Source organism: Bactrocera dorsalis, unplaced genomic scaffold, assembly GCF_023373825.1.
Source record: "Bactrocera dorsalis isolate Fly_Bdor unplaced genomic scaffold, ASM2337382v1 BdCtg058, whole genome shotgun sequence".
In the NCBI taxonomy this organism is placed as follows: Eukaryota; Metazoa; Arthropoda; class Insecta; order Diptera; family Tephritidae; genus Bactrocera; species Bactrocera dorsalis.
Window position 1 is genome coordinate 21,037 of NW_026038109.1, and position 18,315 is coordinate 39,351.

At 33.6% G+C, this 18,315-nt stretch overlaps 5 protein-coding genes and 1 long non-coding RNA gene across 7 annotated transcripts; 4 read left to right on the forward strand and 2 right to left on the reverse strand.

The window, feature by feature from the left end:
- Nucleotides 1-515: 515 nt before the first annotated feature.
- On the forward strand, nt 516-2,536 carry LOC105231366 (coiled-coil domain-containing protein 22 homolog). Its single transcript, XM_011212640.4, has one exon. The coding sequence runs from the start codon at nt 622-624 to the stop codon at nt 2,296-2,298; it is 1,677 nt and encodes a 558-aa protein (XP_011210942.2). The 5' UTR covers nt 516-621; the 3' UTR covers nt 2,299-2,536.
- On the reverse strand, nt 2,529-6,759 carry LOC105231363 (chromodomain Y-like protein). The gene is made up of 6 exons (XM_011212639.4): nt 4,671-6,759; nt 3,859-4,608; nt 3,621-3,796; nt 3,351-3,561; nt 3,138-3,281; nt 2,529-3,077 (listed from the first exon to the last, which is right to left on the reverse strand). The coding sequence occupies exons 1-6, from the start codon at nt 6,390-6,392 to the stop codon at nt 2,925-2,927; spliced, it is 3,156 nt and encodes a 1,051-aa protein (XP_011210941.2). The 5' UTR covers nt 6,393-6,759; the 3' UTR covers nt 2,529-2,924.
- Nucleotides 6,760-7,193: 434 nt separating this feature from the next.
- LOC105231362 (importin-7) lies at nt 7,194-12,733 on the forward strand. Of its 2 annotated transcripts, none has more exons than XM_019992156.3 (14): nt 7,194-7,460; nt 8,626-8,861; nt 8,915-9,015; nt 9,092-9,488; nt 9,547-9,723; nt 9,784-9,929; nt 9,997-10,106; nt 10,202-10,889; nt 10,983-11,206; nt 11,277-11,453; nt 11,513-11,646; nt 11,711-11,913; nt 11,967-12,236; nt 12,304-12,733. In XM_019992156.3, the coding sequence occupies exons 1-14, from the start codon at nt 7,371-7,373 to the stop codon at nt 12,498-12,500; spliced, it is 3,150 nt and encodes a 1,049-aa protein (XP_019847715.1). In that variant the 5' UTR covers nt 7,194-7,370; the 3' UTR covers nt 12,501-12,733. The 2 variants fall into 2 exon arrangements, with proteins under 2 accessions (XP_019847715.1, XP_011210940.1); XM_011212638.4 differs by having other exon boundaries at nt 7,196-7,460; nt 11,970-12,236.
- A 1,335-nt stretch (nt 12,734-14,068) lies between these two features.
- Nucleotides 14,069-15,252, forward strand: LOC105231361 (uncharacterized). Its single transcript, XR_007423530.1, has 3 exons — nt 14,069-14,084; nt 14,183-14,306; nt 14,368-15,252. It is a non-coding gene; the product is annotated as an uncharacterized LOC105231361 (long non-coding RNA).
- A 130-nt stretch (nt 15,253-15,382) lies between these two features.
- LOC105231359 (DNA-directed RNA polymerase III subunit RPC5) lies at nt 15,383-17,419 on the forward strand. Its single transcript, XM_011212635.4, has 4 exons — nt 15,383-15,806; nt 15,877-16,696; nt 16,755-16,969; nt 17,029-17,419. The coding sequence occupies exons 1-4, from the start codon at nt 15,765-15,767 to the stop codon at nt 17,350-17,352; spliced, it is 1,401 nt and encodes a 466-aa protein (XP_011210937.2). The 5' UTR covers nt 15,383-15,764; the 3' UTR covers nt 17,353-17,419.
- LOC105231360 (nucleoside-triphosphatase THEP1) lies at nt 17,347-18,204 on the reverse strand. Its single transcript, XM_011212636.4, has 3 exons — nt 18,054-18,204; nt 17,826-17,985; nt 17,347-17,764 (listed from the first exon to the last, which is right to left on the reverse strand). The coding sequence occupies exons 1-3, from the start codon at nt 18,109-18,111 to the stop codon at nt 17,404-17,406; spliced, it is 579 nt and encodes a 192-aa protein (XP_011210938.1). The 5' UTR covers nt 18,112-18,204; the 3' UTR covers nt 17,347-17,403.
- Between the last annotated feature and the right edge of the window lie 111 nt (nt 18,205-18,315).

The window sequence follows — 18,315 nt, forward strand, 5'->3', positions numbered from 1 at the left end:
TGCAAAAATCCTATACCTGAATGTGCAAGGCCATGAGAGTACCCATTGCAGAATCTATTCTGCATTGCCAAATGACCATTGAAAATTGTCGCACCTTCTGCATTCATTCTTAAAAAAAACTGTAACAAATTTTTAAAATTCAAATAGAAATTGTAAAATCTATTTAAAACTTACCTTTCTCAACAATTTAACGTCGAAATATGCATTTACATAAAATGACAGCCAGCACAAGGTTACAATTATTTTTTGCGTGTCATTGCACGAAAATAATAGTTTTGGCCTGACATATTTTACAGCCATTGCAAATATTTTTCTGCGTGTGTGTTGTTGTTGTGTCGTTGGACCAATGGGAAAATTCTAAACTTTGTGCACCGGGCAATGGTTTTGCAAGAGCAGAGAATCCCCTTATGGTGTTTTAATCCTTATTGGCAATATGCAATCTAATACGTTAATAAGTGGTTATCGATGAATTTCTTAACAATCGATAGCAAAACGATTATTTCAATTTCCTATAAACCAAACAGCTGTTTTTCGATTTGTATACCTTTGTAAGAGAAAATAAGTGTAAAGTTAGTAAAAAGCGGACATCTAGAAAAATAAAGTAACATAACAAATATCCTAATGGAAGAAGTTGATAAAATTATTGTTCAGTCGCTAAAGCAAATCGGTTGTGATATTAGTTATGATTGTACGATGGGCGATTTTACTCCAACACTTTTGGTGGACACAGTGTCAAAATGCTTACAAAAGATTCAACCATCTTCTAGATATATACCACTCACACTGCCTGAAGGTCTTGCAATGGCGCAGAGATTCTCCATAGCTACTACATTGTCTTCAATTATATCTACGCTTAACTATCGTGCGGATATTGGATATCAAACTTTCCTATACCCCAATGAAGTAGATGTTCGGAAACTGTTAATGTTCCTTATTGAAAAAATTCCCCGCGATGAAGAAGCACCTACAACCGAAGTCGGAAATTTGCCATGTGATATAGAAATATGGAGGAAAAATATTAAAGAAACAATATTGGAAGGGTTGCACAAACCATGGACACCGCAATTCTGTAGAAATTTAGGAAACGCTCGAAATTTTGGATGTAGTGGTCAAATAACCAACTTCAAACCACATCATAACTTAATATTTGTAGTTGAAAAATCGTTATCTTCACAAAAAGGCCCTTGTTCGCAACATAAAACAATAACAGTTTTTCAACAAACAGCTACCCAAAAATTCGACCTAATAAGCACAATTTTACATCAGAACTCTATTGATTTATATGTAGGCAAGACATGTAGCCACGAAGATCAACAAAAATTTGTACCAAAGCTAAATCAAACCGTGACCGCTCTGCCAAAATCGGAAAGTTTTGTACTAAAAAATGCAACAGACTTATCGCCTATTAGCAATCTTACAGAAGAGATTAAAAATTTTAAAGATCAAAACGCTAACATTTTAACAATACGGAAAACGTTAACAAAAAATATAAATGCAATTAAAAATGAGCAAGTAGAAGCGAAGAATGAACTGGAAAATATGCAAGCAGAAGTCAAAATACATGAACGCGCTTGTCTTGTTTTAGATAATCCAAAAGAAAACACATCTAAATTGGAAACTCTTATTCGAAGCACTTTAGAGCGTCGAAAAAATCTGGATCAGCAATGGCAAGAATTCCGAAAGCCAATGTTGAATACTATTGAAGGCCTGAGAACTGCTAAACATTTACTAAAAACTAAGAATGTAAAAGAGTTTCAGGAAACAATTAAACAATTAGAGATAGCGTTAGAAGAAAAGAAGGCTCAACAAAAACAACTCGCCATAGAACTGAAAACATTTGCAAATGATGGGGCAGCTCCTCGTAAAGAATATATAAATAGAATATTGGAGTTTATTTCGAATATACGAAAGCAACGAAACGATATTTATAAGGTTCTAGATGACACTCGGGATTTGCAGAAACAGCTAAACTCTTTGTCGGCCCAATTACAGCGGCAATTCTGTTATACGGATGATTTGCTCTTTCAGACTGCCAAACACGATGTACATTCAAAAGTTGCGTACAAGCTTCTTGCCACATTGCATTCCACTTGCAATGAACTTGTTGAACTCGTTTCAAAAACGGGAAATGTAACTAATACATCACGAGAAATAGAAGTTCAGATAGATCGTGAAAAAACAAAGAATGTAACTGTGCGTTTACAACAAATAACAGAAGACATAGAAAATTTTGGTAATTTAATTCAAAATCTGCGAACTGAAATTCACGATATAGAAAACGAAATTTCGAAAGCTTGAATCACTAGTAGTTATATATAGAATTAATATTGGAGATCATATTGTTTTTAAAAACATAGTCATATAGACACAAAGTAATGGAAGTATTCCAATCGCTATAAATATACCCTCCTAATTATTGGTATTTAATTAAAACAGTTTTAATATTCATTACAAATTTGGTATTTTAAAGATTTTATAGTTCCAAGTGGAATATTTATTATTACTATATGCGCATTAAAAGATTTAAATAAACAAATATAGTTCTTTATTATTGTTATACAAGGGTTAAGTTTTTGAAAATACAAATTCACGCTTATAGAAAGAAGTACATATGTATGTAATTTATTGTTTATTGCAATAGCATATCCTACTCTTAAAGAATATTCCAATAATAATTAAATGGTTTTAGGTTTAATATCGAAATTGTAGGTTAATCGAACAGTTTACAAATTAATCACTCCTAACAATGTCAAAAATCATTGATACCTACATTTCACACACGCTCTATGTATGTGTGTACACTTTTGAATGTACAATTGAAACACTAAAACCATCGCTACTAATTACACTTATTTTCAATTAAAGACCAATGTTTAATTTTCCAAATCAAATAAAATATTTTGCATAAAAAAAAGAAAAGCCTTTTAAAAGTGGCCACTCTCCAAATACTTTTTGAAGCTTTCACAACACTCTTCCGATGTCCACTGCTCAATAATAGTATCGAATTCTTCGTCTAAAGCATTATTTATCGTTTTCAGATAATTATTAATAATAGATTTTTTCATGAATCGGTATGCCTGCAAAAAAATAAATATAATTATAGAAGTTACAATTAATGTTGAACAATAATTCATTACTTCGGTTGACATCATTGCTATTTTCTTAGCAGTCAGTAAAGCATCTTCATTTACTTTACCAGAGGCGGTAAGTTTGTGTACTAATCCAGATAAAGCCGATTCCGTTGAATGTAGTTTTTCTCCCATCCAAAAAAGTTTAGTTTTCTTTAAGACATATCACATTAATCAGTATTTATATATGTAAATATAATTCAATCGCAATACTGTACTCACATAATTATCGCGAATTTTATTTATATTATTCCAAATGCAAAATCCTTCGGGCACTTGTCCGATTTTAACGTAAGGAGTTTCATAGGAGCCCTTATCACTTCCTATGACTATATCAAACAAAGGTAATTGCATTACGCCTAATCCAATATTGCTCCCGTTTACTCCAGCAATAAGCGGCTTCGGGAACGTTGCCAAAGTCTTCAGATAGTTCCTTTAAAATTATTATATACTATATTTGTTTCAGCATAATTTCAATTCATTTAATCTTACTTAACGGCTGCTGCTAAGTGAACAGCGAATTGTCTACGTTTGTCTATAGTACCATGTGTTAAGTCAGTGAAATCAACACCGTAACAGAAGTTAGGTGCATTTGTTGTAATCACCACAGCATTGCATTCATTATCCTTGCTTAGTTTTTCCAATATATCAACTAATTTGTTCAACATCTGAAAACAAGACATTATCAACCTCTTTCTTAGTGCAAATTATTGAATTAACAATACAATACCTGAGCTGTGAAGGTATAATTTATTTTTGCCTTTTGCGTGTTAAAAACAATTTGTGCAACTTTTGCGACTTTTTTTACCACGACGTCTGATATATTTGAACCAGCTGAAGACTCCTCTTTTAGCTGTTTAACTGAACTTTTGCTACTTACTGCAGTGCCTTTGTTCTTGTCTTTCTCATCGGTATTAGCGGGGCTGCGAGTGCCTCTACGCCCCGCAGAAGCCCCAGCTGACTTTTTAGTGTCACTTGTTGGCAAATCATCCAAATGGGGACCGGATTTGGCTTTTCGATTTCCTTTTTGATTTGATTTTAATTCAGGCTTGGCAAATTCAAATGAGTTACCAATACCGGCTTTCGCCCCAATTCCAACACTAGATCCTTTAATAGCCATATTATTTTCATTTGATGTTTTCAGCAAACTCCTTTGGGCTGCTTTTGCTCCGGAATTGTTAGACGTCACACTTACAGTTGTGTTTGGTTGTACATTTTTGGTTAGCATTGTTTTAGTTGCACTTGTAGCTTTTGACACTGGTGCATCCAAACTGAGACGCCGAATTGATGCACTACTGGAGTAAGAACTATTAGAACGACGTCTTATAATCATAGCATCATCAGTAGCTTGTTGTTTATAGACATAATCCCATGTGGAAGAGGGTCTTTGTTTAGAATTGCGCTTGTTCTTTACGCCCCCAATGGTTGTTGTAACTGCTGTTAACTTTCCGGAGGTTGGGGTTGTTTCTCGTTTTAAATTCTAAAAAAATATATAAATTATTACTACTATTTTATACCAAAAAACTTTAATGAAATATTCACCCTTTCGGAAATTGTAGCAGCACGACTTCGCATCAACGGCTTATGTGTTTTATCGACTCCTTGCTCGGCGATAAGTTTGTTTCTCTCACTTTCCAGGGAATTGAGCATATTAGCAGCACCCTCATCGCTTACTAAACGGTCGATTTCACTAACGCGCTTTTTCTTTGACCCTGTCCCACTTCCGTTTAAAACAGGCGTCTGTGAACGACGTTTTATTGGTGACTGAATTTTAACTACATTTTCTTCATCAACTTTTTGAATTTTATTTGATTGGACAGCCGTTGGTGAAAGAGGTACAATTTCTTTTACTTTAGTTACAATGGAATCTAATTCTGACTTCGACTCCGTGCTCCGCACCTGTTCTTTATTTTCGGTCTCGTTTCGATTAAGAGATCCTTTAGTGGGCATTTTTTTCTCTTTCAATTCAACTTGATGGGTTCTCGCAATTTCTACACGTACTCCCTTCAGACCTGCAACTGAAGAAGTTCTCTGAGAGGATATACTTATAGACTCATTAACTCCTCTCACAGTTGCCTTAGAGCTATTGCGTGCAAATTGAGCATAAGAAATTTGAGTTTCAGGAGCATCCGGATCCCAAATAATTTTTGGTTTTATAATTCTTGTACGCTTAAACCCAACAATAGGTTTGGAAGTACTTGTATCATTTTTTAAGGGATCTCCTGTATTAGGGTTACATTCTCTTTTGGTGTTGTCTAAATTCAATTTACCAAGTTTTTTCATATTTGTGTCTGATGATACGGGATCACTTGTTTTACTTAACAGTTCATTGTTATCCACATTCTTATCTAACTCAATTTTCTTATTTTTTATAGTATTGTTTATATTGCTTGCGGATTTTAAATCTATTTCTGTATCATCATCGCTCCAATCTGCACCAAGCGACGTTACTAAATCGGAGTTATCTTCAACTTTCAAAGGTTTAATATCTTGCTTGCGTCTACGTTGACGATCAGCACCACGTGCATTTAATCCTGCTATTTGCTCCATAGCCATAGCTCGTATTTCTTCGTTTGTTAGAGGTGTTACTGCTCCAACGTTGTGAGTGCTCGCAGAATTTAAATTTTTAGGTATATCATTCAAAACATTTCCTGTATCTTTTTGTACAGACTCAGGTTCGTCAGATTCGTCATATACCACTTCCATTATTTGAAATTGTCCCTCACCTTCAATAGTCACACCCTCAGCTAGGTCACTTTCTGTTACAGATGGCGACCGCATACTTTCACCTTCATGGTCGATTTCTTTTACTTCTTTGGCAGATGTATTCGCGTGTTCATCAATACCTTTTAGGACTGCAATCAAATCTTCATGTTCTAAAGCGGTTGTCCCATTATCTTCTTGTACAATATTACCTTCATCATCGCAATGACTCTGTAGAAGGCTTACACTTTCTTCAATGCCCATACCCTCCATAATTTTACAACTGACATTTTCTGATTTCAAAGATGATACCTTGCCACTAGATAATCCTTGTTTATTTATAACTCCATTCCCGGTATATTCTAAATTTGTGGGTTCCACGTGGTGCATTTCCGCAATCTCTCTTTCTAACGAGGTCAATTCATCCATTTTATCAACTCCACTATACATTCCTACAAGCAGCAGTTCATTCGAAATGATTTTTGCAGTACCACTATCCTCCGAGTCCCCACTTTTTTTTTTCTTGGCTTTCTCGGCAGCGATCATACCATATTCACTCATTATAGTCTTTATTTGTTTATAAATGTTCAAATTTTTTTAAGTATCTGCTCGTATGTAATATATTTGTTTGATTATTGTAGTGGTTATCTTACGGCATGTTTACATCCTAACCACCGCCATTTTTACTCCGTCTCTTTAGTACAAGAGGAAATTATGTACTTTATTAATATACTCATATAGAAAGCAAAATTAACAAACAAATACTTGAATAAAATTTCATTAACATGTAGAAATTAGATCTGCTACTTATGGGTTAATATCTTAAGCATTCAGAATATTAAAAACTATTGTATTTTGATTATTTTCACGTAATTAAATTCCTTAACATCACAATATCCAAATCTTTATCAAATGTCAATTAGACAAATAATTGTGGTTACAGTTCTGTTGTTGCCATATTACAGACAAATTACCAAAAAAGATGTCAAAAGACAGGGTGACACAATTTGTATGTTCTAAATTTTTGTAATGATATCAATTGCCTAGGTATAACAATAAATAAATAAATCTGAATATCAACGATGCTTGATTGATGTGAGATTTTCACCTTTTAATTTTTGGGATCATATAACTTAAAACCTTCAATATCGAGACTTTATAGTGAAGTATAGTTATGTATGTACTTATGTACAGATACTTCCAATGAATTTCAACAAAATCTTAAGTGCTCTTTAAAGCTATATAGATATATATTTATTCTGTTAGACATCGAATAAAAAAAATGTTATAAAAATGGGCAACTTTGATTTCTTATACAGTTGACTTCTGTCATAATCGCAATTGGCGTTTGCCAAAACCATTGTCACTATTGTGTTCTTTTTGCGCTCTAAAATCGCATTGGTTTGACGTCGACAAGGGTGGTGCGCTTCAAAAGTTCGCCTCCATCGTTTTGTCGTAGTCGCGATCAAATTTCTTTGTTTTGTATAATTTTATATCGCTTAAAGTCGTGAGTACGTTAACTATTATTGTGTGCCAGAAATGGATGCACAAAAGCTTACTGAATTGCTCCGGGCAACAATCGAACCGAATCCCGAGCAGCGAAAGGCAGCAGAAGACCAACTGGCACAAGTAAGTGTGATTGAAACATTTGAGGTTATTCAAAGCATCAAGATGCTATTGAAATCAATTGTTTTTTCTGTTTCAAAGAAAACTTGGAGTAATTTGATTAGTACCTACATAAATTGAAATGAAAAGCAAATGTCCATTAGAATATTAAGAGTACCATCATTGCTAGTTTTAGTTTTAGAATATTGTAGCACGTGTTTTGATTTCCTTTATAAATTCCCCATATACATTTGCATATACTTTACCTTTAGCTATTTGGAGGCAGGAATTGGTAATAAACTCAAAATCGCATTAAAATCTTCTAGACATTTAAATTTATTTCGGATTTATGACATCCTAGTCGAGACAAAAGGAATGTTTAAAAAATTAATTAGGAAGCATGACGTATCCGATATTCATGGGTACCAGACAAAAATGTTCAAGTATAAATCGAATTTTATTGCTATGTACATATATGCATTTTATGTATTAGAATATTTGGATATGAATCATAAAAATTTGTTGGTAGGTTTTTGAGATATCCGAATGAAAAGTCATAAGTAGGTGCTGTTTGATATTCTATTGATTATTTGTCGGCCAGATCGGACAACTATGACATATATCTTCCATACGACCGATTATTCAGATTTAAACTTCGCCTTAAAAATCGCTGGCTCGAAACCGGTTTACCCGTATCATCAGAGTATCATAGATATAATCCCGCGAGAGATTCTGTTCCTTTCCTTGAACTAGAAATATATTAAATTTTCGATTAGATCGGAAACAGTGTTAAATGAGGAGCAAGCGAAAATATAATAGTGTGATTGGTACATATCAAGGACATGATAATAATGATAATAAATATGTATATCCTGAGTTAACTCAAGCTTCGTTGACAATTATTTTTAATTTTATGCCTAAGACATTCATCCGATATGTTTTAAGTTACTGCAACAACATCAGACAAAATTTGAAATTTTAACAGAAAACACCATATATGATCGAATATGAAACGCACGGTTCTTAGATAAAAGGGTATCTAGACATAGTATGGTACATCCCTATTATGCAGATGGCAGTGGATTTCTTTTAAAGAAAAAAAGAGTATACGTGTATAATTTTTACGGATACTATAATGTTTCAGTTTATTTAGATATGATGTTTCATATTTATTTGTCTACAATTTCAGATACACAAAATAATTGGATTTGTACCGACTATATTGCAAATCGTTATGCAAAATAATGTAGATCAACCAGTACGACAAGCCGGAGCGATTTACCTTAAAAATCTCATTACGAACAGCTGGTCAGATCATGAGTCGAAAGCGGGTGAACCAATACCATTCTCTATTCATGAGCAGGATCGTGCTATGATCCGTGGGTCAATTGTGGATGCAATCGTGCACGCTCCAGACATTATAAAGTTAGATAAACGTTTAATTAAGATTTTCGTTTTCTAAATTTCTAAAATTTTAGAGTACAACTAGCCGTATGTGTGAATCACATTATTAGGAACGATTTTCCTGGTCGTTGGCCCCAAGTAGTCGACAATATCAGCATTTATCTTCAAAATCCAGGTTAGTACATAAGCCTCTTATATTTAGACGTTTCTTATGAGATGACAATTTCAAAATTATGAAATCTGTACTCTAGATGTAAACGGATGGAATGGCGCTCTGGTTACTATGTATCAATTAGTGAAAACTTATGAATATAAGCGTTCTGAAGAGCGCATTCCTTTAAATGAAGCAATGAATCTTCTTCTTCCAATGATTTACCAACTTATGGTTAATTTGATGAATGATCAATCTGAGCAGTCGATGCTACTTCAAAAACAAATATTAAAAATCTACTACGCCTTAACTCAGTACACACTGCCATTGGATCTTATCACTAAAGAAACTTTCTCGCAGTGGATGGAGATATGCCGACAAATTGCTGAAAGACCAATACCAGATTGTTCACATATAGATGATGAGGAGAAACCTGAATTTCCTTGGTGGAAAGTTAAAAAATGGGCCTTACATATTATAGTGCGAATGTTTGAACGGTATGCTCTAGCTAATTTTAGTAATGATTTAATTGCTTTGAACTATATAAAATTTCAGTTACGGTAGTCCACGAAATGTAGTGAGTGAGAAATATCAAAAATTTGCAGAATGGTACCTTCCAACGTTTACATCCGGAATTTTGGATGTACTACTAAAGATTCTTGACCAGTATAGAAATCACATTTACGTTTCTCCTCGTGTCCTCACCGATATTTTATCTTATTTAAAAAATGCGTAAGTATACAATATATTTTAAACAGCGAAAAAATTATTTATTTTACAAATTTTCCACAGTGTAAGTCATGCATATTCTTGGAAATTAATAAAACCTCACATGGTAGCTATAGTACAAGACGTACTATTTCCTATTATGTCCTTCACTGATGCCGACCAAGAATTGTGGGAGACTGATCCTCATGAATATTTGAGGTTAAAGTTCGGTGAGTTTCGATTGTTTACATACATCTAAATATTTTACTTATAATACGTTATTATTCTTCAAACAAGATATATTTGAGGACTATGCAACACCGGTACCAGCAGCGCAATCTCTGTTACATACAGTTTGTAAGAAACGGAAAGGTATCCTGCCAAAGGCCATGAATATCATAATGCAGGTATAGTCTAAATTGCTTCTTTTTGAGGATCCTAATATTACTTGTCCTATGTATATATAAATATTATACATATTGAAATGTTATCATTTGAACAGATCATAACCTCACCAAATGCGGATAATAAACAAAAGGACGGTGCATTGCATATGATTGGAACCTTAGCCGATGTGTTGCTTAAGAAACGTATTTATCGTGATCAAGTGGAAACTATGTTAACTACATACGTCTTTCCTGAGTTCCAAAATCCAGCCGGTCATATGCGCGCTCGAGCTTGTTGGGTGCTGCATTATTTCTGCGAGATCCAATTGAAGAACCCACAGGTGCTAGCGGAAATCATGCGCTTGAATATACATGCATTACTCAATGATAAAGAGCTTCCAGTTAAGGTCGAAGCCGCTATTGGCTTACAAATGTTCTTATCAACAAATGATGATGCAGCACAATACGTGGAGAGCCAAATAAAGGAAATAACGAAAGAGCTATTAACAATTATACGTGAAACCGAAAACGAAGACCTTACGAATGTTATGCAAAAAATTATGTGCACATTTACTACTCAGCTTCTGCCTGTGGCCATGGAAATATGCCAGCACTTGGCTACCACCTTTAGCCAAGTACTTGAGTCGGAAGAAAATTCAGACGAAAAAGCCATAACGGCAATGGGTTTATTAAATACGATAGAAACCTTACTAACTGTTATGGAAGATCATCCCGATGTCTTATTAAATTTGCATCCTATTGTTATTAATGTGGTTGGTCATATATTCCAGAATAATATTACCGGTAAAATACAGTTATTATATATTATTGAACTTAAATTAAAGCCAAGATATATATTTCCCATAAATTAACATGGTAAATTTTGTGCCATTATAGACTTTTACGAGGAGACATTCTCATTAGTTTTCGATTTAACGTCAAAGGCAATATCACCAGAAATGTGGCAGATGATGGAGTTAATTTATCAAGTTTTTAAAAAGGATGGAATTGATTATTTCATTGATATAATGCCGGCTTTGCACAATTATGTTACTGTTGATACGCCAGCTTTCCTTTCCAACCCTAATAGACTCTTGGCTATGTTCGATATGTGCAAAACGGTAAGTAAAAATACACTTGAATGGATGGATGTCAAGTTTATTCCAAATTCCCTTTAAAAAAACATTGCAGATGTTAACTACTAATCCTGGCGAAGATCCAGAATGTCATGCCGCTAAGCTGCTTGAAGTTATAATTTTACAATGTAAGGGTCAGATTGACTCTGTAATTCCGATGTTTGTTGAATTGGCTTTATCACGGCTCACTCGCGAAGTGCAATCATCTGAACTTCGTACTATGTGTTTACAGGTAATAATTAGTTTCTTAATAGTATTGCTGAAGAACGCATATTAAATTTGTTTATATAGGTGGTTATTGCTGCGCTTTATTATAATCCACAACTTTTATTGACCGTCTTGGAAAAAATGTCACAGCCAAGCAATGAATCGATTTCATCACATTTCATAAAGCAATGGCTTCATGATACTGACTGTTTTCTGGGGTAAGTAACACAACAGTGACATTGGTTTTAGCATTTTTATTATAAATTGAATATTACGCTCTAGAATTCATGATCGCAAATTGTGTGTTCTCGGGTTATGTACCCTGATTTCACTGGGGGACGCCAAACCGCCAGTTCTCAGTGAGGTAGCTGCTAAAATCATACCCAATCTTATTCTACTTTTCGATGGACTTAAACGTGCTTATGAATCACGTGCTCAAGAGGAAGAAGATGAGGAGGAAGAAGAAGATGAAGATGACTGTGAAGGTTGGTATTGGTATTATAAAATCTGTACAAATCTTGTAACCATAATTTGTTAGTAGAAGCACTGTCTAGTGACGAAGATGAAGTTGACGAATTTGCATCCAACTACCTGGAACAAATTGCTGAAATATCTAAAACAAAGGCTGCAGAAGCAGGTTTTGAAATGAAGGCTGAGATAAAAGATGATGAAGATTCAGATGACGAAGAAGAGGAATCTGTTGATGATCTTAATGAAACTGCTCTTGAAGGCTTTACCACGCCCATTGATGATGAAGAAGAGGATTCTGCTATTGATGAATATGTTACTTTCAAAGAAGTATTTTCAGGTAAATTAAATTTTCAAAGATATGCTAGACAACATTTTGAAATAAAATTGTAATTTTCTTTATATAGCATTGTCCAGTCAAGATCCGGCATGGTATGCACTTTTAACAACCGGCCTCACAACTGAACAAACGAAAGCCCTCCAAGAGATTGTGGTAACCGCCGATCAGAGAAAAGCTGCTAAAGAATCAAAAATTATTGAAAAGCGGGGAGGTTTTGCATTTCCACAACAAACCGTACCCACTTCTTTCAAATTTGGCTCCTAATACTGATCTACAACAATACAACAGTGTGTGAAATTTATTTCAAGAATATAAAAAAAATTATTTTCAACAGGCATGATTATAGAATTTTTAAGATGATACGCATTAAAAGAATATAAATGATATAAAGATCGGTGCAAAATAATGTAATTATAAAGTGATTTATCAAGACCATGCACATTTTATATTAATTTGTATTATTTAAATATTTTCCATAAAAGAGACTCGATCATTAAGATTCTTATAGTTTTCTACTAATGAAATTACGAAACTCAGAAATGGATTTTATGCAGCTATTTGCGACAGTTTCATATGGTCTCTTATGTATATTACTGCAGCATACATAGAGATATAAATAAAAGCTGGTAGTGACGTGGTGAAAAACCACGAGTGTTCTGAAGCACTTTTGAACCTATAAACAATACCAAATTAGTTAAAATAAATAAGTATTTACTGTATTATCTCATTTACACGGGCCATTTGATACTGCTAATGAGAGTGATTTAAGATTATATGAATACATAAATTCATATGAAGAATCTAATTGACCATCAAGTTTACTCTTTATAACTTTTTTTTTATTTTGAAATAAATACAATTCATTTATTTTAATAGTAAAGAACAATCGAGTTTAAATTCACTAACAACATGCAAATATTTTGGTTGCAACATTAAATAGGTTTGGTAATTTAGATACAAGTTTGAATTTATCAAAAAATTTTGTCAGATTGAGTAATTATGGAACAATTTTATATATTCTGAGCTGCCAAATCATGTACGAGTCAAGTAGAGCGGTTATTGTTGTTGTAACAGTTATTTAGTCCCCGTTAGGAGGGTAAGGATTAGATAAATTGTCATCGAGGAGGCGGTTCCACTACAAGCAGGTGACTGCGGGAATGATTTCTACGAAAGCACCCCAGCAGAAACTGTTTGGAGAGGAGTTCCTTATGCTTCTTGCTTGCGCGCCCCACTGCGCAGGTGTTCAAAGGGGGACATCAAGAACCATCTCGTTGTATTCCGAATTGTAGTGTCACGCTCATTAACTAACAGCAGTGGAGCTCTTCGACTAACTGCATAGGGTTAGTATAGAAACTTTACAGTATATACATACGTTCACAATTGATATTTTCATAAATTTAAAACAAGAAAAATCAAACCTTGGATGCGAACAATTTTCATTTATTCAAATTCTCGAGCATAGCAACTATTCGAATAGTCTCAGTAGAGCAACTATTCGAATACTAGCAGTAAAACGACCATTCGAAATATAAATCAGTTAATATTCATACGAACGGTTACAAACCGGATATTCGATAAATCGGTTTTACGGTTATTCGAATTATTTTAAGATCTACAGTCAAGACACATCTAACATGCATTGGCGTACTTAAATATTATTTTTGTACCATGTCACACAGAAAATTCCGTCATAAAATAACATTGCCTCACTTTGAAAGGAGCGTCAACAAAAAATGCTAAATCGATGTCGGGATTTAGACAAGCTTTCAGCTGAACGGAAATGGGATGAAGTTTTCCATTGCCTTAAAATCGATGTAAACTCAACCATAGAGCTGGGCAGCATTAAAGGTAAAGTTATAAAGTAATGAAGATCTCTCAATCTTAAATGTGTACATTTGTGTACATGTATATATGTACATATGTATATATGTTTTTATTATTTGTAGTTTCCAGGGATAACGAACACACCGATAAGTGGTTGGACGATTATAAAGGAACTATGAACTCATTAGAAGTAATTCTAGCTATTATTCTATTTTTCGACCAAATATTCTATCTCGTGCTTTTGTGGTATTTAATTTGTTTTATAATCAAATTTATACGTTATCGCGGACTAAGCACTTGCTTGCAGTGGGCTCAGAAAATTTATTCCTTTGAAGAGAACATTAAGATGCCGTATATGACCATGAAAGAAGGCCATTACTTTAGCAAAAGACCATTTGAAAATTGTAAATAATATTGATGCACATACCCATATATGTATGTACATACATATGTATATACATACATATTATGAATGCATGTTCCAATAGAAACAAATATAATTCCTAAACCTATTAAACATGTTTCTATGAATTACTGTTTAAATAAATTAATTTCGATTGCCTGGTGGGAGACTAACATTGATAGACACGTCATCTCGAGAGAAATATTTCTTTCCAATGAAATGATTCAGTTCTCATGGTATGGGGTTGTTGTCAAGTGTACATCTGCATATGTAATCAATTGCCAAAATGTATATCTTAGGTCAATAGATTATCATATGTACATATACATACATCTTAATTAGTCATCATATACGTTTTGGGTTTGTTTGTAAGTATGCCTGTTTAATATATTTGAATATATGTATGTATGTACATATTTCAGATCAGAGGACGTATGTGTTCTTATAATCGTGAGTATAACATATTTATTATCATGTATTATTTAATATTCTTAATACATAGAAGAATAAAAAAACTAATTGTATTGCTGCACTCCGACTAATGATAATACAATTATGGTGCAAATCTTCGTCTCTCACATGTAAATATGTACATACATAAACACTTGAATTCAAAAAGCGATTTGAAATTTCAGAAGTGTGCCACACATATGTACAGACATACATACATATATGTATGATAAAACGTAAGCTGCAACAACTAAAATACAATAACACGTAACTTTATAAATCCGCATTTGGTTATTTTACTGGTTTTAGCCGGTGCATCATATTAATTGTTTCAAAATTCTGTAACCCTATAACATACCAGGATCCGCTAATCTAATATTATTTCAGTAGTGTTACTGCAGTGCATGCTGTTAAAACACCTTCAAATCAAGTCCGTTCAAACACGGCAAGGCACTGAGCAGTTCATGCCCGGAAACATGCTTGTACTCTTATTTCTGACAGTTAGCTCTGTGAATTTTGGCATTCTTTGATAGCGCTGGTAGTTTGCAGGGTATTGGTTAACATTCTGCTAATATACATATATATTTTTTATTTTAGTTTAATATTTATTTGAATAGAACAAAAGTTTGACTTCTACATTCAAGACATCGATAGATAAGTACATACTTTTTATCGATAACGACACATATTATTGAAAATATCTTCCAGCACTATGCTACTCTTCACGCTTGTATGTTTTGAATGGTCAAGTTTCGAATGTAAATACTTCAAAATCATATTTGTGCAGAAAGAAAGTTTTTACAGTATAATAATTAATTTTAAGTTATAATAATTATATTTAAAATCACAAAATGTCCAACAAATGCTTTGGAGATGATGTCATAATAGAAGAAGTTGGTTGAGTTCTTGCCGTTGTTATTAAAAGTGATCGTATTTAGTAATTATAAAGTTTATATATTACAGATTCCCATATTTTTGTCTAAAAATCTTCAAGAAAACCTATATCTTTTCCAATATCCGACCAAAACACAAATAAGCAACTTTGATAATTCAGCTGTGGTCAACTGCTGTGTAAAGCCATTGAACCAAGAAGTGAAGGTTGATTTTGCATTAAACACAGAATCGAATTTTTATGACCGCTTTAAAGGAGAGAAATTTGCTTTGGCTTCTGATGGAAAAAGTCAAACAAAAGGGGAACGTCCGACTTATAAACGTGGAGTCATGGATAAGCAGGCTTTTACAAGCACGCGTTCGTTGGATGATGTGGACAAATATGTAGTTGGTATCCTTTCGGATAAGGAATTGCATTTGACACCCTTGGCTAATATACTACAGTTACGCCCTTCATTATCTCATTTTGACAAAGAAGACAAACGATTAAAGGCAGAACAGAAGGCCCTCAATGATGAAGATGATGAGGAAGAATTACAACAAGTGACCGTGAAATTCGCAAAATCTGGTGTAGGAAATAAAAAGTCAAAAGCTAAGGAAAGGCAAGGATATGCAAGTTTTATAAAACGAAGCAATGAAGAATCGTGGTGTGAGACTTATTGGCACCCGCGAAAGTCACCCACAGCAGAACTTGAAAGACAAAAGTTATTTGCAACAAATCAGCAAATTAACCTGGCATTAGAATTGGACTTTCACAAGTATGTGAAGAAACTTCTACCTGAGGATGGTAAGGATCAGGGCATAGATGCCGTACTTCCACCTAAGGTTATTAGTAAATCTCGATTAAAGTCAATGACACTTGTTGACCAACTTAAAGTAATTCTAAGAGATGGTAAGTGCCCATGTTATGAAAATTTTGATGGTTTAAATTATTATTATTTATTTTTCAGTGCGAATGATGAGTTTTGAAGATATATACTCTATACTTCAGGATTGTAATGATTGCAATATATCTAGTGAAAAAGTTCTTCGCGCTTTACCCCAAGTTGGAGTACTCATACACGGCAATTGGGTACCCCAGTCTGATATAATTTATCCTACAGATACATTATCCAACTCAAATGGTGTTTCTTCCGAGCTAATGATACGAGCACGAGATTACGTAGTAAATATTTTACAAATATGCAAGATTATGTGCTATTTATTAATTTTATTTTTATATAGCTTTTCAGATTTTCTCGTGTCAAGTATCTATATCGTCGACAAGTAATAACGGCAACACAACTCCCACCTGACGAAGCTGCTGAGGTTCTACAATCCGTTGCTCGTCTTAACTCTGAAAAAAAGTGGGAATTACTATTGTCTCCCAACAAAGAGTTTGAACAGAGATACCCAGAGCTTATTCAAAGACAGGAAATGGTTTGGCGAGCTACTGAGCAAACATATAATGAAATGGATTTTGAGAAATCACCCAAGCGTTCACGAAAACGGTCGATTCGGGAAAACAAATTGCAACCTTCGCAAATGCCTCAAACAGAAGCGTCGTAAACAATATACAAATATATACTGTATTTTTTTTTTAAAGAAATTAAATATTATCTAATTCTTTAACATAGCATTGATACTTTTCACAATTTCCTTCTGTATTGCATCACGATTATTTTTATTTATTTCGTATATCTTGGATTTAGGCGACTTTTTTAAACTTTCAATAAGTTGACTTTGTTTGATAGGTGCGCATGGAATAGTAGCCAAAATGGGAATTTTATGAATTAATTCATATAAAACACGTTCAAATTGTTTGCTCTTCAATTCCATTTTTCCAATTTCATCAATGATCAGAAGTTCGTATTTGAAATTTCCACATGCAATCAAGGGAAGTACAAGATTTTCGAAATCATTAATGTGAACAGAATACTTTCCCACTTTCGGCATTTGTTTTCTATTTTCGGACAGTGCCCTAAAATGGATTAAATGAATATCATCAATGGGTTAAATGAATATCACCCTTCTTAGCAAACCTCGCTAATACGCAACGCTGGCCAGACAAGGTCACAACATCAAAACCAACACGTTCATGTGTCTGTTCATTACGTACTTCCTCAGTTAAGAACCCCTGACAACTGTAAATCAGCCGAATTTCTTCAAATATCTTTCGCAATAATGTTGTTTTACCCACACCTTAAAATAATATATGTATGTAAATATCTTTTGTATATACCAGTACTTGAATATTCCCTACTAATTACCTGGCGGACCCGTTAGTAAAATAATATCAAACATTTTCTCTGGACTTATATCTTTCATAAAAACTAAAGCATAATATGGTTGCCAAGTTTTCTCTAATATGTTACATCCCTTCAATACTAGATTTTTATAAAAGCTAATAAACAATTTTATCTCTTCACTAACTACTATTTGAAATTTAAAACCAAAGTGTAAAATTCTTGGATATAAAATTAAAAAATTGTTCTTTATATTTTTGCAAAATAATTTAAAAGGGGTAAAACA